Source organism: Orcinus orca, chromosome 12 (assembly GCF_937001465.1).
Source record: "Orcinus orca chromosome 12, mOrcOrc1.1, whole genome shotgun sequence".
NCBI classification, from domain to species: domain Eukaryota; kingdom Metazoa; phylum Chordata; class Mammalia; order Artiodactyla; family Delphinidae; genus Orcinus; species Orcinus orca.
Window position 1 is genome coordinate 70,573,770 of NC_064570.1, and position 17,589 is coordinate 70,591,358.

Sequence of the window (17,589 nt, forward strand, 5' to 3'; positions counted from 1 at the left end):
ATTCAACAACCTAGAAGAAATGGATAAGTTTCTAGAAACACACAATCTTCTAAGACTGAATTATGGAGAAATAGAAAATCTGAATAGACCAATTACTAATAAGGAGATTGAATCAGTGATTTCACAAAACTTCCAAACAAACAAAAGTATAGGACCAGGCGACTTCACTGGTGAATTCTACGAAACATTCAAAGAAGATTTAATACCTATGCTTTTCAAACTGTTCCAAAAAAATTAAGAGGAGGAAATGTTTCCAACTCATTTTATAAGGCCATATTATCCTGATACCAAAACCAGACAAGAATATCAAGGGAAAAAAAATCACACGCCAATATCTTTGACGAAAATAGATGCAAAAATCTTCAACAAAACATTAGCAAACTGAATTTAACATACATTAAAAAGATCATACACCATGAACAAGAGGGATTTATTTCAGGGATGCAAAAATGGTTCAGTATCTGCAAATTAATCAACATGATACACCACATTAACAGGATGAAAGATAAAAATCACATGATCATATCAATCGTTGCATAAAAAGCATTTGACAAAAGTCAATGTCCATTTACAAGAACTCTCAACAAAGTGACTATATTAATAGACATTTCTCCAAAAAGACATACAAATGACCAATAGGCACATGAAAAGATGCTCAACATCACTAATTATTAGAGAAATGCAAATCAAAACTACAATGAGGTACCACCTCACACCAGTCAAAATGACCATCATTAAAAAGCCTACAAATAACAAGTGTTGAAGACGGTGTGGAGAAAAGGGAACCCTCCTACACTGTTGGTGGGAATGTAAGTTGGTGCAGCTGCTATGGAAAACAGCACAGAGGTTCCTCAGAAAACTAAAAATAGACCTACCATATGATTCAGCAACCCCACTCCTACCCAGACAAAACTATAATTCAAAAAGATACATGCACCCCTATGTTCATAGCAGCACTATTCACAATAGCCAAGACATGGAAACAACCTAAATGTCCATTGACAGATGAATGGATAAAGAAGATGGGGTACATATATACAATGGAATATGACTCAGCCATAAAAAAGAATGAAATAATGCCATTTGCAGCAACATGGATGCAGCTAGAGATGATCACACTAAGTGAAATAAGTCAGAAAGAGAAAGACAAATACTATATGATATCACATATGTGTGGAATCTAAAATATGGCACGAATGAACTTATCTACAAAGTAGAAATAGACTCACAGCTATAGAGAACAGACTTGTGGTTGCCAAGGGGGAGGGGGGAGGGGGGAGGGGGGAGGGAGAGGGATCAAGTTAGAGTTTGAGGTTGGTAGATGCAAACTATTACATTTTGAATGGATAAACAACAAAGTCCTACTGTATAGCACAGGGAACTATATCCAATCTCCTGGGATAAACCATAATGGCAAAGAATGCATGTATGTGTATAACTGAGTCATTTTGCCATACAGCAGAGATTGGCACAACATTGTAAATCAACTATACTTTAATTTTTTTTTAAAGTATCATCTAAGTACCAAATAGAAACACCATGTTTTTCAGGGCTGTTTATAGGAGAGCAAAGCTTTTTTGGTACAACTTAATATGGCTTATAAACTTATATAATGTTCTCTTGAATGAGTTCTTGGATGCAAGTTGCTGAGATTAAATGTAACAGGATAGCATGGGGGAAAAAAGTGGGTATGGAGGAAATATACCTCAACTTAATAAAAGCCATGTATCAATATAACAAACCCACAGCTAACATCATACTCAACAGGGAAAAACTGAAAGCTCTTCCTCTAAGACCAGGAACAAGACTAGGATGCCCACACTCGTCACTTTTATTCAACATAGTATTGGAAGTCTTAGCAATTAGACAAGAAAAAGAAATAAAAAGCATCCAAACTGAAAAGGAACAAGTAAAACTTTCACTATTTGCAGCTGACATGGTACTATATGTAGAAAACCCTGAAGACTCCACCAAAAAACTGTTACAACTATAAAAATGAATTCAGTAAACTTTCAGGATACAAACTCAATATACAGAAACTCTGGTATTTCTATACACTGATAATGAACTATCATAAGTAGAAATTAAGAAAACAATTCCATTTACAATTGTATCAAAAAGAATAATATACCTAAGAATAAATTCAACCAAGGAGGTGAAAATCTCTATGCTGAAAACTGTCAGACTCTGACAAAAAAAAACCTGAAGAAGACACAAATAAATGGAAAGATATTCTGCATTCAAGGATTGGAAAAATTAACATTGCTAAAATGTCCATACTATGCAAAGCAATCTACAGATTCAATGCCATCCCTAATGAAATACCAATGACATATTTCACAGAACTAGAACAAATAATTCTAAAATTTGTATGGAAACACAAAAGATCCTGAATAGTCAAAGCAATCTTGAGAAAGAACAAACCTGGAGGAATCATACTCCCTGATTTCAAAATATACTATGAAGCTATAGTATCAAAACAGTATGATATTGGCATAAAAACAGACACACAGATCAATGAAGAAAAGAAAGAGCCCAGAAATAAACCCACACATATATGGACAATTAATCTATGACAGTGGAGCCAAGGACATAGTATGGGGAAAGGACAGTCTCTTCAACAAATGGTGTTGGGAAAACTGGACAGCCACATGCAAAAGAATAAAACTAGATCACTATCTTATACCATACACAAAAATTAACTCAAAATGGATTAAAGGCTTGACTATAAGACCTGAAACCATAAAATTTCTAGAAGAAAACATAGGTGATAACCTTATTGACATCATTCTTAGTGATGTTTTTAGAGATCTGACTCCAAAGGCAAGGGAAACAAAAGCAAAATAAATAAATGGGACTACATCAAACTAAAAAGCTTCTGCACAGTGAAAGAAACCATCATCAAAACAAAAAGGCAGCCTACTGAATGGGAGAAATCTGTAAATCATATATGCAAAAGGGGTTAATATAAAAAATATAGAGAACACAGACAATACAACAACAACACACACAACTCTACTAAAAAATGGGCAGAGGATCTGAATAGACATCTTTCCAAAGAAGAATACAGATGGCCAAAAGGCACATGAAAAGATGTTCAATATCACTAACTATTAGAGAAATTCAAATCAAAACCACTATGAGATATCACCTTACAACTGTTAGAATGGCTCTCAAGACAAGAAATAGCAAGTGTTTGAGAGGATGAGAAGAAAAGGGAACACTTGAGCGCTATTGGTAGGAATGTAAATTGGTGCAGCCACTATACAAAACAGTATGGAGATTCCTCAAAAAATTAAGAATAGAACTACCATATGATCCAACTATTCTACTTCTAGGTATTTATCTGAAGAATATGAAAACACTGATTTGCAAAGATGTATAAACACCTATGTTCATTGCAGCATTATTTTTTTAATTTAATTTTTTTTAAACAGCAGGTTCTTATTAGTTATCCATTTTATACATATTGGTGTATATATGTCAATCCCAGTCTCCCAGTTCGTCCCACCTCTCCCCCCCTGCCCCGCCACTTTCCCCCCTTGGCTCTTCCACATTTTTCATCATTAGTGTATAGGAATGCAAGAGATTTCTGTGCATTAATTTTGTATCCTGCTACTTTACCAAATTTATTGAGTAGCTCTAGCAGTTTTTTTAGTGGCATCTTTAGGATTCTCTATGTATAGTATCATGTCATCTGCAAACAGTGACAGTTTTACTCTTCTTTTCCAATTTGTATTCCTTTTATTTCACTTTCTTCTCTGACTGCCGTGGCTAGGACTTCCAAAATTTTGTTGAATAATAGTGATGAGAGTGGATATGCTTGTCTTGTTCCTGATCTTAGAGGAAATGCTTTCAGTTTTTCACCATTGAGAATGATGTTTACTGTGGGTTTGTCATATATGGCTTTTAATATGTTGAGGCAGGTTCCCCCTATGCCCACCTTCTGAAGAGTTTTTATCATAAATGGGTGCTGAATTTTGTCAAAAGCTTTTTATGCATCTATTGAGATGATCATATGGTTTTTCTCCTTCAGTTTGTTAATATGGTGTATCACATTGATTGATTTGTGTATATTGAAGAATCCTTGCATCCCTGGGATAAATCCTACTTGATCATGGTGTATGATCCTTTAAAGTGTCGTTGGATCCTGTTTGCTAGTATTTTGTTGAGGATTTTTGCATCTATATTCATGAGTGATATTGGTCTGTCATTTTCTTTTTTTGTAGTATCTTTGTCTGGTTTTGGTATCAAGGGGATGGTGGCCTCATAGAATGAGTTTGGGAGTGTTCCTTCCTCTGCAATTTTTTGCAAGAGTCTGAGAAGGATGGGTGTTAGCTCTTCTCTAAATGTTTGATAGAATTCACCTGTGAAGCCATCTGGTCCTGGGCTTTTGTTTGTTGGAAGATTTTTAATCACAATTTCAATACTTGTGATTGATCTGTTCATATTTTCTATTTCTTCCTGGTTCAGTCTTGGAAGGTTATACTTTTCTAAGAATTTGTCCATTTCTTCCAGATTGTCCATTTTATTGGCATAGAGTTGCCTGTGGTAGTCTCTTAGGATGCTTTGTATTTCTGTGGTGTCTGTTGTAACTTCTCTTTTTTCATTTCTAATTTTAATGATTTGAGTCCTCTCCCTCTTTTTCTTGATGAGTCTGGCTAATGGTTTATCAATTTTGTTTATCTTCTCAAAGAACCAGCTCTTAGTTTTATTGATCTTTGCTTTGTTTTCTTTGTTTCTTTTTCATTTATTTCAGCTCTGATCTTTCTTTCTTTCTTTCTTTCTACTAACTTTGGGTTTTGTTTGTTCTTCTTTCTCTAGTTCTTTTAGGTGTAAGGTTAGATTGTTTATTTGAGATGTTTGTTTTCTTTTTTTTTTTTTTTTTTGTGGTACATGGGCTTCTCACTGTTGTGGCCTCTCCCGTTGCAGAGCACAGGCTCCGGACACGCAGGCTCAGTGGTCATGCTCATGGGCCCAGCCACTCCGCGGCATGTGGGATATTCCTGAACCAAGGCACGAACCCATGTCCCCTGCATCGGCAGGCAGACTCTCAACCGCTGCGCCACCAGGGAAGCCCATTTGTTGTTTCTTGAGGTAGGATTGTATTGCTACAAACTTCCCTCTTAGAACTGCTTTTGCCACACCCCATAGGTTTTGGATCATCGTGTTTTCATCGTTATTTGTCTCTAGGTATTTGATTTCCTCTTTGATTTCTTCAGTGGTCTCTTGGTTATTCAGGAACGTATTGTTTAGCCTCCATGTGTTTGTGTTTTTTACGTTTTTTCCCCTGTAATTGATATCTAATCTCATAACGTTGTGGTCAGAAAAGATGCTTGATATGATTTCAATTTCCTTAAATTTACTGAGGCTTGATTTGTGACCCAAGATGTGATCTATCCTGGAGAATGTTCTGTGCGCACTTGAGAAGAAAGTGTAATCTGCTGTTTTTGGATGGAATGTCCTATAAATATCAATTAAATCTATCTGGTCTATTGTGTCATTTAAAGCTTGTGTTTCCTTATTAACTTTCTGTTTGGATGGTCTGTGCTTTGGTGTAAGTGAGGTGTTAAAGTCCCCCACTATTATTGTGTTACTGTTGATTTCCTCTTTTATAGCTGTTAGCAGTTGTCTTATGTATTGAGGTGCTCCTATGCTGGGTGCATGTATATTTATAATTGTTATATCTTCTTCTTGGATTGATCCCTTGATCATTATGTAGTGTCCTTCCTTGTCTCTTGTAACATTCTTTATTTTAAAGTCTATTTTATCTGATATTGAGTATTGTTACTCCAGCTTTCTTTGGATTTCCATTTGCATGGAATATCTTTTTCCATCCCCTCACTTTCAGTCTGTATGTGTCCCTAGGTCTGAAGTGGGTCTCTTGTAGGCAGAATATACATGGGTCTTGTTTTTGTATCCATTCAGTGAGGCTGTGTCTTTTGGTTGGAGCATTTAATCCATTCACGTTTAAGGTAATTATCGATATGTATGTTCCTATGACCACTTTCTTAATTGTTTTGGCTTTGTTTTTTGTAGGTCCTTTTCTTCTCTTGTGTTTCCCACTTACAGAAGTTCCTTTAGCATTTGCTGTAGAGCTGGTTTGGTGGTGCTGAATTCTCTTAGCTTTTGCTTGTCTGTAGAGCTTTTGATTTCTCCATCGAATCTGAATGAGATCCTTGCCAGGGAGAGTAACCTTGGTTGTAGGTTCCTCCCTTTCATCACTTTAAATGTCATTCCCCTCCCTTCTGGCTTGTAGAGTGTCCACTGAGAAATCAGCTGTTAACCGTATGGGAGTTCCCTTGTATGTTATTTGTTGTTTTTCCCTTGCTGCTTTCAATACTTTGTCTTTAATTTTCGCCAATTTGATTACTATGTGTCTTGGCGTGTTTCTCCTTGGGTTTATCCTGTGTGGGACTCTCTGTGCTTCCTGGACTTGGGTGGTTATCTCCTTTCCCAGGTTAGGGAATTTTTTGACTATAATCTCTTCAAATATTTTCTTGGGTCCTTTCTCTCTTTCTTCTCCTTCTGGGACCCCTAAAATGCGAATGTTGTTGCATTTAATGTTGTCCCAGAGGTCTCTTAGTCTGTCTTCATTTCTTTTTATTCTTTCTTCTTTATTCTGTTCTGCAGCAGTGAATTTCACTATTCTGTCTTCCAGGTCACTTATCCATTCTTCTGCCTCAGTTATTCTGCTATTGATTCCTTCTAGTGTAGTTTTCATTTCAGTTACTGTATTGTTCATCTCTGTTTGTTTGTTCTTTAATTCTTCTAGGTCTTTGTTAATCATTTCTTGCATTTTCTGGATCTTTGCCTCCATTCTTTTTCCGAGGTCCTGGATCATCTTCACTATCATTATTCTGAATTCTTTTTCTGGAATGTTGCTTATCTCCACTTCATTTAGTTGTTTTTCTGGGGTTTCATCTTGTTCCTTCATCTGGTACATAGCCCTCTGTCTTTTCATCTTGTCTATCTTTCTGTGAATGTGGTTTTTGTTCCACAGGCTGCAGGATTGTAGTTCTTCTTGCTTCTGCTGTCTGCCATCTAGTGGATGAGGCTATCTAAGAGGCTTGTGCAAGTTTCCTGATGGGAGGGACTGGTGGTGGGTAGAGCTGGCTGTTGCTCTGGTGGGCAGAGCTCAGTAAAACTTTAATCCACTTGTCTGCTGATGTGTGGGGCTGGGTTCCCTCCCTGTTGCTTGTTTGGCCTGAGGCAACCCAACACTGGAGCCTACCGGGGCTCTTTGGTGGGGCTAATAGCGGACTCTGGGAGCACTCACGCCAGAAGTACTTCCCAGAATTTCTGCTGCCAGTGTCCTTGTCCTCATGGTGAGACACAGCCACCCCCTGCCTCTGTAGGAGATGCTCCAACACTAGCAGGCATGTCTGGTTCAGTCTCTATGGGGCCACTGCTCCTTCCCCTGTGTCCCGATGAACACACTACTTTGTGTGTGCCCTCCAAGAGTGGAGTCTCTGTTTCCCCCAGTCCTGTCGAAGTCCTGCAATCAAATCCCACCAGGCTTCAAAGTCTGATTCTCTAGTAATTCCTCCTCCCGTTGCCGGACCCCCAGGTTGGGAAGCCTGACATGGGGCTCAGAACCTTCACTCCAGTGGGTGGACTTCTGTGGTGTAAGTGTTCTCCAGTTTGTGAGTCACCCACCCAGCAGTTACGGGATTTGATTTCACTGTGTTGCGCCCCTCCTACCATCTCATTGTGGCTTCTCCTTTGTCTTTGGATGTGGGGTATCTTTTTTGGTGAGTTCCAGCATCTTCCTGTCGATGACTGTTCAGCAGTTAGTTGTGATTCCAGTGCTCTCACAAGAGGAAGCGAGAACACGTCCTTCTACTCTGCCATCTTGAACCAATCCACAGCATTATTTATAATAGCAAAGATTTGGAAACAACCTAAGTGTCCATCAATGGATGAATGGATAATGAAGATGGTACAAACACACAGAGAAAATGGAATATTACTCAGTCATAAAAAAGAACGCAATGTTGCCATTTGAGACAATATAGATAGACCATGAGGGTATTATGTTAAGTGAAATACACTAGAGAAAGACAAATACTGTATAATTTCACTCATATGTGGAATCTAAAACAAACAAACAAAACAAACAAAAAATTGATAGACACAGAAAACAGATCAGTGGTTATCAGAGGGGAAGGGAGTTAGGGGACAGGTGAAATGGGTAAAAGGGGTCAACTGTATGGTGATGGTGGATAACTAGACCTTTGGTGATGATCACTTTGTAGTGTACACAGATGTTAAATATAATTTTGTACACCTGACACTTACATAATGTTATGTACCAATTTTACCTCAATTAAAAGTAAAAGACTCCCACTAGAGAGACAAGCCTCCTAAACATCTAGCTCTGAAAGCAGACAGGGCTTTTGTCCATGAGAATCCAAGTTTATAGCAAACAAAGGAGCAGTTCTTCATGAGCACACATGACTACCTCCCCAGGGCTCAGTGCAGGGGGAGCAGGCAAAAACACCCATTTCCCAGTCTTTCTCTGAAAGGGGTTTATCTGCTTACTTTAGAAGATGATGCCTGAGGGCCAGACTTCTAATTTATCAGGCATCTAGGGGCCAGCTGTGATCCTTCCCAGGGACCAGTGAAGCCAACAGATACTTCCCTGCCTTCTTCCTCTAGCCCACTCCAATAATAAAAAACCAAGTTGTCAGTATCTCGCTGGAAGGAGCTTTTATACAAGTCTGGTGCCCCAGCCTTTGCAGCTGCTGTCCAAGGGACTGCCTGATATCCCAGCTCTGATAGCCATGAGTCCGACAGGACTGTAGTTCTTAAAAAGCCTGACAGCACCCTTCCATGGCTCTCCACCAGGCTCAGCACAGTAGAGGCAGACAAAATGCCCATTTCCCAGTTTCTCCCTGGAAAGAATTTAACTATTTACTCTGCAGCTGCTGCCTGAGGTTCTGCTTCTAATCAAACTGCATCTAGGCACTGACCACAATCCTCTCCTTCCAGACACAGACAGGTCTCGACACACCCTCAGTTACGAGGAGCTACTGATACAAAGAAGTTTGCTTGAACAATCATACAAGTTTGAGAGAAAACTAAGATCTCAGGCCTGGCTGAATGACAAGGTTCATTTCCTATATAAGACTCTGCTAGACTGGGAGTGGTGGCTCTTTTATCTAATGCACAGAAACCAAAACAGAGAGTCAAGGAGACTGAAGAAATAGAGGAATATATTCCAAACAAAAGAATAAGATAAATCTCCAGAAACAGACCTTAGTGAGAATTCAAAATAACGGTCATAAACATAGGGGTAAGCTCCTTGACATCACTCTTGGTAATGAGTTTTTGGATTTAACACCAAAAGCAAAGGGAACAAAGGCAAAAATAAACAAGTGGGAGTACATCAAACTAAAAAGCCTCTGCACAGCAAAGGAAACCATCGACAAAATGAAGAGGCAAATTATGGAATATGAGAAAACATTTGCAAATCACATATCTGGTAAGGGGTTAATATCCAAAATATACAAGGAACGCATACAACTCAATAGCAAAAAAACAATGCAATTTAAAAATGGGCAAAGGGCCTGAATAGACATTTTTCCAAAGAAGATATCCAAATGGTCCACAGGTACATGAAAATGTGGTCAACACTGCTAATCTTTAGAAAAATGCAATTCAAAACCTCAAGGAGATATCATCTCACCACTGTTAGAATGTCTGTTACCAAAAAGCCAAGAGATAACAACCGTTGGTGAGGATGTGGAGAAAAGGGAGCCCTTGTGCATTGTGGGTAGGGATGTAACTGGTGCAGCCACTATGAAAAACAGCATGAAATTTCCCCAAGAAATTAAAAGTAGAACTACCGTATCATCCAGCTTTCCCATTTCTGGATATATATCCAACGGAAATGAAAGCGTTATCTTGAAGAGGTTATCTATACTCCCGTGTTCACTGTAACATTATTCACAATAGCCAAGGTACGGAAACAACCTAAATGTCTATTCATGGATGAATGGATTAATTAAATGTTATAGATAGGTAGATAGCTAAATAGATATTTGAGTATCATTTGGCCTTTAAGAAGAAGGAAATACTGTCATTTATGACAAGATTTGTGAAACTGGAGGGCATTATATGAAGCAAAATAAGCTAGACAGAGAAAGACAAACAGTGCGTGGCATCACTTACATGTGGCCTCTAAAAAAAAGAAAAGAAGTCGAACTCATAGAAATAGAGCAGAAAAGTGGTTGCCAGGGGCTGGGGGATTGGGGAAATCAGGAGAGGCTGGTAAAAGAGTATAAACTTTCAGCTATAAGCTGAATAAGATCTAAGGATCTAATGTATAACATGGAAAGTATAGTTGATAACACTGTTTTGTACAATTGAAATTTGCAAGGGAATAGAACTTAAATGTTCTCACCAATGAATAAACAATCAAACAAATACATACCTGAGGTGATGGATGTGTTAACTAACTCGACGGGGGGAATCTTTTCACAATATATAAAATATATCAAATTATCACTTTGTATACTTTAAATATATTACAATTTTATTTGTCAAGTATACCTCAATGAAGCTGAAAAAAACAGAAAGCCCACTTTGCAAGTAGGAGTGAGGAACCATGAATGCCAAGACAGCTTAGAGTGGCAGCGGCCAGGAAACACAAAAGAAGTGAAAGCATTTCCTTTGCCACATTTGCATCTTCAATTCTAGTCTCTCTTGTATTTCCTAACATGTTCCATTAAGCTGAGCCAGATAAGAACCTACGACTTTTATGGTGCTGCGGACATTCATTCTGAAACAAGCAAACATCTCTGGACCATTTATGGGGTAACCACGACAGGACCCGGTAGTGAGCAGCACTTTCTGCTTATCATGTCAACTCTGTTTAAGTAAACCGAGCTGCTTCCTGCTGGCCAGTCAGCAGGCAGTTATGACTGGAGGTGGACGGTAACCTTTCATAGAGTTATATTTCCTTGCTCTGTGCTGGATCATTAATCGCTCCAATAACACAAAGCACAACGCATGCCTATAACACAGAGCTGGGAATGACTGCGGGCTATTCTGGTCCATCACTACGAACACACACAGACAGACTGCTTTCCACAGCCCCAGAAACCCAGTGGGGCTGAAAGGATGTTGCGGACTGTTACAAGAGAAGGTTCTTCAAATTAGAGTTCCAGATTCTATTTGTGTACACATTTTTGATGGTCCAAATGTTCACATGGTTTCGGAGAGCTGGCATCATTAATTTTTTAAAAATCTCAATTTGAAAGTGACATTGATTCATGTTCCGCCACTAAGGGAATCTTTCAAGTTCTTCGTCACTCATATTATACATCCTTGAGCAATAAGCCTATATTTGGAGGGGTGTTTTCCAGGGATTTGGGGGTAGAGGACAGATTTCTATAAAAAGAATGTTCAGGAAAAGTAAACACTGGGGATTTCACAGGTTAAAGCGAACACACATCATGGTTACAATGGGGAATTGCACAAGACTTACATTTGTGAGCCTTCAGTCCTTCAAAGGAAACTGGTCCAATCTCATAATACTCATATTCCCAGGTGTAATCAGAATTAGATGCAGATTGATGGGACGTCCCATTAGAAACTAACCTCTGGGCAGACATCTCCACCTGCAGAAATGGAGAAAGGCGAGTGTAGAGTCTGTTAACGCATCCACATTGTCCTTGACCCCGTTCAGGAGGTCAGCAGGCAACAGCCTCAGGGAGGTCCTATCCACCAGGTCAGGGAAAGCCCTCCCTGGCTGCCTGCATTCCCAGTGGCCATTACTTCCTTTTATCTCTCCACGAGACTGGTATGCATTATTTGCAACCAGAGGCCATGCCTTCTTTCATGGTTGTTCCCCCAGAACTTAACCCAGTGCCTGGCACATAACCAACTTCCAATAACTGATGAAAGAAGGAAGTAAGAAGGGGGAGAGTGTATCAAAATCTCTGAGCTCACGACTTCAGCCACATCACCTATCACCACCTATGCGGAGCCTACAGAGAATAAATAAAATCAGTATCAGAAGAGAAGAAGTCCAGTAGACGTCTACTGGGCACCTACCATGCAAAAATAAAGACATGGGACCTATGTCTTATGAAATAGGGGTGGAGAAAAAAGAAGGGGACAACAAAAGTCACATCATTGGAGAAGATCCTCAGTGGAATCCCTATCTTGGTCACTGCTAACTCCTGAAATCTGTCCTATTTTCAGGATGTCCCAATGCCTTGTTTGTTATCATTTGAGATTTTAAAATGCTGACTTCTTTGTGAGACGAGGTTGTACTGTGCAGCACGGATACCAAAGGCAACAAGTGCACAGAGCCAATATTCAGTACTGAGCATCTGCTGTGTGTGAGGCACCATACATTGTGGGCTAGGAGGAGATGCTAGACCAGGACTCCAGAGACCTCCCCTAATAATGGGGAAAGAACACTAAGTGACAACAGTAATATAAGGGGGAATCTGAATAAAGTACCAGCCAAAACCAAGATCCACTGAGCAGTATAACCACTAGATCCCACTCCACAAGAGCTTTCTGAAGCTCCCCTTCTCCCACCCGCCATGGGGCAGTACCACCCACCACTGCCATTAGGGCACAACCCCCAGAGAAACTGAGGCAAAATCACCACCACCCCTCTGGCCCAAGGCACGAGTCTCACCTTTGCCTCTTCCGTTCTTCCCCAGGCCAGTCCTGGACTCCATAGGAACAGACTCCAACCCCTCACATTCTATTGTTCAAAAGATGGTGTGCTATGACCCAGAGACGCATGCCAGTATCAGAATTAGAGGGTGACTCTGAGTGCCCCCCCAGGCGAATCACTCCTCCAAAGGTAGAAGAGAATGTACCAATGATCCTTTGGGAAAGAAAGCTACACAAATTTTAAGAAAAGCTGACCTTTGAGTAAGGATTCAGTTACCTTCCTAATACCAGCACAAAAATAACATAAAATCATTACCACCATATCTTCTTTGGCATTTCTAGTATTTGAACAAGAGTTGATTTCCCTCGACGATGAAATAGATGAGGGTCTTCATCATTGATTTTCTCTCCATTTGCTATGCTGCCAGGGAAGACACTTCAGCTCTCCCAGCCACATTTTCCTCAACTGCAAAACCGACCATCCTGACTTCCTGTTGTTGGCAGGAAGTGGTCTGGCTACAGTCACTAATTGACACCATCACCATCCACCTGGCTCACTTCTTGAGACCCCTGCTTTTTCTGCTTCTACTCTTACGGATCCGTTGCAATCCATTCTCCACACATCAGCCAAAGATCTTTTAAAAAGACAAATTACCCTGTCACTCTTTTGCTTAGTACTTTTAAATGGCTTCCCATTGCTCCAAGGACAAAGTCTAAAATCCTTAAAATGTCTTACAAGGTCATGGCTTGAGCCCTGCTGTCTCCTCTCATCTTGCCTCCTTCCCTATACCAAGCCGCACTTGGATTTCTTGCAGTTCCTCAAATACTTCATGCTCCCTGGAATGGGCACACATACTGTTCCCTCCGGCAGGAGTATTCCTGCCTACCACTACCACTCCTACCACTTCATCCTAACCCACCCCTCCTTCTCTGCATACTCTTGTCATCTACACCGGAATCATCAAATCCAGCCCACTACCTGTTTTTGTATAGCCTGCAAGTGAAAAATATTTTAATACATTTAACGGTTGGGGAAAAAAATCAAAACAATGATATTATTTCATGACCTGAGAGAATTATGTGAAATTCAAATATCAGAGTCCATAAATAAGGCTTTATTGGAACACAGCTACCCTCGTTTGTTTTTGTATCTTTTGTCTTCTCTAGCACTATAACAGCTGAGTAGTAGTGACAGAGATAGTAGAGCCGCAAAAACCTAAAATATTTACTTTCTGATATTTTATAGAAAAAGTTTACCAACCCCTCCCCGCCTTGAGAGCCATGGGAAAAAAATGATCTGAGCTTCTGTTTTCCCATCAGGAGAATGAAGGTGATAACAGTACCTACATCATGGAGTTGCTGTACAGATTAAGTGTGATGTTGCATGAAATGTGCACAGCCAGGACCCAGGTTGAGGTCAATCAAGAGTAGCCAGCACTATTATTATAAGCTAAGAAGTGCTAGTCTGGGATAGAAAAGCCTAGGTTTATTCTTTAGACAACACCAACTCCCCTGTCAGCCAGTTCCTATCAACTTCACCATGTGGTTAATTGATCTGTGTGGTCTAGACAAATGAATAAAATGACTATAATAAAACATAAGTCAAAAGGCATTCGTTTCAATGGTTTAAAAATCATAATGAGAAACGTACATCATGGGATTCATGATGTTTCATCAAGTCAAAAATAAGGTAATAATGTCTCTTTTTTTAAGGAAAATAAGATGAAGTCTGGTTTGAGCATATCATTTTTATTGGAAATCAGCATTACAGCCAATGTAATAAGCAGATGGGCTTCATCTGGTGTCAAAAATAGAAAAAAGTACATGAAACAATGGAGAAAATAAAGATGAGAGAGTGTTTTCCATGCTCTGAGCATCACTCCCCATGGCTATGCTCTTCTCCACATCCGTGCACAGTGGTTCCCCATCCGTGGCCGCCCAGGCCCATGGGACCAGAGGGTCTTCCTGTCGGCTCAGGAAGAAGCATTAGCACCACCTGCACAGGGCCAGCCAGGAACTAGCAAGCAAATATCTGTATAAGAGTCAGATACCAAGAAGCATCAACCACTTACCTACCACAGAGAGAGTGTCTTTTCATTCCTCTTTTTCTCTCCCTTACATCATTCCTGTTCTTCTAAGTGAACTATTTAAGGATGGAGGGAGACCATAGGTGAAAAGGTCCTGAGAGTGCAAAGGCTGCCCTTTAAGAGAGGACACCTGACAGATGCCTGGAGACAAGAGGTTCTCTGGGGAAGCAGAATAGGATGCCGGCCACCCCGCTCCCACCCAAGCAGACACCGTTGTGGAGGACTTCAGATAAAAGGAGCTGCTTGTGTTTTCACTGGCTATTTCCTCTCAGTTCTTGAATTCCAGAGATAGATCTGGAGGACAGAACCTCTGGCTTCTGCTTTCACCTCGCACCCTTGAAAAAGTCCATGAGGTAATGTTTTCATGCAAGTCTCAGATCAACCAGCTTGGGCCATCACATGCACAAGGACGAACAACAAACAGAAGGCAGGGTTTTGTATAATGTCCATTGTCATAGTCCAGGGTTGCCTGTCTGAGCTTTGCAGACACAGAAGCTAGCACTGTTTCACCATTTGGAAACTGCCAGCATGTCTGGGTATCAGCCTCCAGAGGGTGATATTCTCATCACAGTGAGGAATGTCTGGGCCTTAACACACACTGAGGGAGAGGCAGGGGGTTGCGCACTGAGGCTTACTCACAGGGTGCTGGAATCAGACAGGTGCTCTCTTCAGAAAGCGGCAAACAGGAAACGCAGACCTCGGTGTGCGGCTGCCCTCTGCACCCACTCTGCTCCTGCACACCCCCTCCTGAGAGTCTCTTAATGTCAGCTTTCTTCATAATATTAGCATCACTAAAAATAACTTCTTCCAGAGGAAACAGATCCCAAACAAGCCTCCGGGAGCTGCATGGAGACTAATTGATCTTCTGAGCGTCTTGCCAACAACAATAATGAAAAATTATGACTGCACCTCACAGCCCCACCTGCAAAGGAAGTTTACCTTTTCCAGGTGTGCACAGGGTAGCTTAGGCCAGCTTATGGGGGTGGGAGAGGGAGGGAAGACCTCAAATACAAACAGAGAGGGCTATTAGCAGGTCCCAGACACCTCTCACGGCAGTCTAAATAGCCCTCTTCTCCCACCCACCTTCCCAACACTTTCATCTCTCCTTTCAATTATCCAGTCTTTCCTCCTCCAACCCAGATTCCCACACCACTCCTGGGCACCCTCTTGCCTTCTTAAAGACAGGTCAAGCAATTCTCTCCACCTCCCTGAATTTGGGAAGATGTATATGGACATGGGACTAAAAACTCTTCATCAATAGCCTTGGTGGGTCATGTTGGGTACACGGGCCAGGGGAGCTGTTTCCTTAGACCTGGACCTTTATTTCCATGTTAAGGGGTAGACATCAGCATGTGAGTTTTCCAAGTGGCCACCAACTCAGGCAGGGGATTAGCACATTAAAGAGAGAACCAAAAGATGCCTATAAACCCTAAAAAATGAGCACATATGCACGCACGCACACAAAACTGACAACACAGCCAGGAAGATACTCCAAGCAGCTGTTGGCCAGGCCACAGACCCAAAGACCCAAGGTGATCAGCTTGTATGGAGGCAGACCTAATGACCCATTTGGATTTGAGATCAACATTCCCAATTGCAGTCATTCTATCTTCTTTCTGTTCAATTCCCAAATTCCAAAAGTGGGCATGCCACCCAGGATGCCAACCTCCATTCTGACCTGGGCCATGAAGGTCTCAGTAATTACTTATTCTTATCTCTTTCTTCCTTCTATTCCTAGGAACAACTATCCCCATCACAACAGAGAAGTCACACTCTTGACCCATCACCCTTTCTCTCTCCCAGCCAAGACATCCAAAAGACCAAAGGTCAAGTGTGGCCAGGCTACATTCTGGTCACTGAGGAGCCCAAGGTCAGAACTTCAGAAGCACAGCTTTAGAAGCTTAATTCCCTCATTGCGCAGAGGTCTGACCAGGCACCCAATCAGAACTGACGGTGCACTCAGCTTACCTGCATCTATGTGGGGAGGACCAAACAGAGAAAATGAGAGTCTGCAAGGTTATGAGTCGGGCTCATGGTTAGACCAGAGCCAGCTGGATATGCCTAAAGCATTTCTAAAAGGCACTACATCCCAGCAAGGAATCACGTTTGACCCCTAAAATCAGAACCTCCAAGGTCCCCTCCCAGGGCAGTGCTTAACAAACGCTGACATGGTCTTCTTCCCAGCACACTGCTCTTTTCTATTGACTCCGTGCAAACCACATTCTACCTGCACTCGTCACTTTAATTCTCAAGTTTGCAGATTCCTTTTCTGTGAATCCATTTTAAGTCAGCAACTTCTTTTGAAGGTGTGGATTATTACTTTCTTCAGTTAAAGAGGCAATGCTTCCAGGACTTTAGACTTTAGTCCTCCTAACTATTTTTTTTTTTTTTTCCTCCTAACTATTATCTTTTGACTTGAGCCTGCATCTTACCTTTGAAGTCTGAGATTCTGGCCACTCACTTCAGGCTAGAGATGTTACACACACACACACACACACACACACACACACACACACACACACACAGGGTTCCTCCTCCCTTCTGAAAAGGACATACCTCCCAAATTTCTCTACATTATCAAGGTTTATGCCTTCCTGGGTATTTCCTAGAAAGTACTCAGTTACTCAGCAGACTTCAAAAACGTGGTGGCTGACAGCTGGCAGAGAAATTCTGGATGCATCTGCCCCCTGCCTCTCCCTACTTCTCCACTGCCCAGCAGCAACTTATTTCTAGGAACAAAACATGGAACAAAAAGTGTTTGCAAGCCTTAAGATTTCCTGCCTGAATATCAGAATCAATGCCAATAGAAGAACAACTTCTACAACTAGAGACGAAACTTAATATTTTGTACAGCTAGATA

The 17,589-nt window shown here is 40.9% G+C and overlaps 1 protein-coding gene across 3 annotated transcripts in view; it reads right to left on the reverse strand.

Moving 5' to 3' along the window:
- MRAP2 (melanocortin 2 receptor accessory protein 2) overlaps positions 1 to 17,589 on the reverse strand; it is a 102,644-nt gene that overhangs the window by 31,441 nt on the left and 53,614 nt on the right. For all 3 annotated transcript variants that reach the window (XM_033428510.2, XM_049695362.1, XM_004270069.3), the window contains exon 2: positions 11,495 to 11,627. In XM_033428510.2, coding sequence (XP_033284401.1) covers positions 11,495 to 11,621 — 127 coding nt within the window. In that variant the 5' untranslated portion in view covers positions 11,622 to 11,627. The remainder of the gene's footprint in view (positions 1 to 11,494; positions 11,628 to 17,589) is intronic.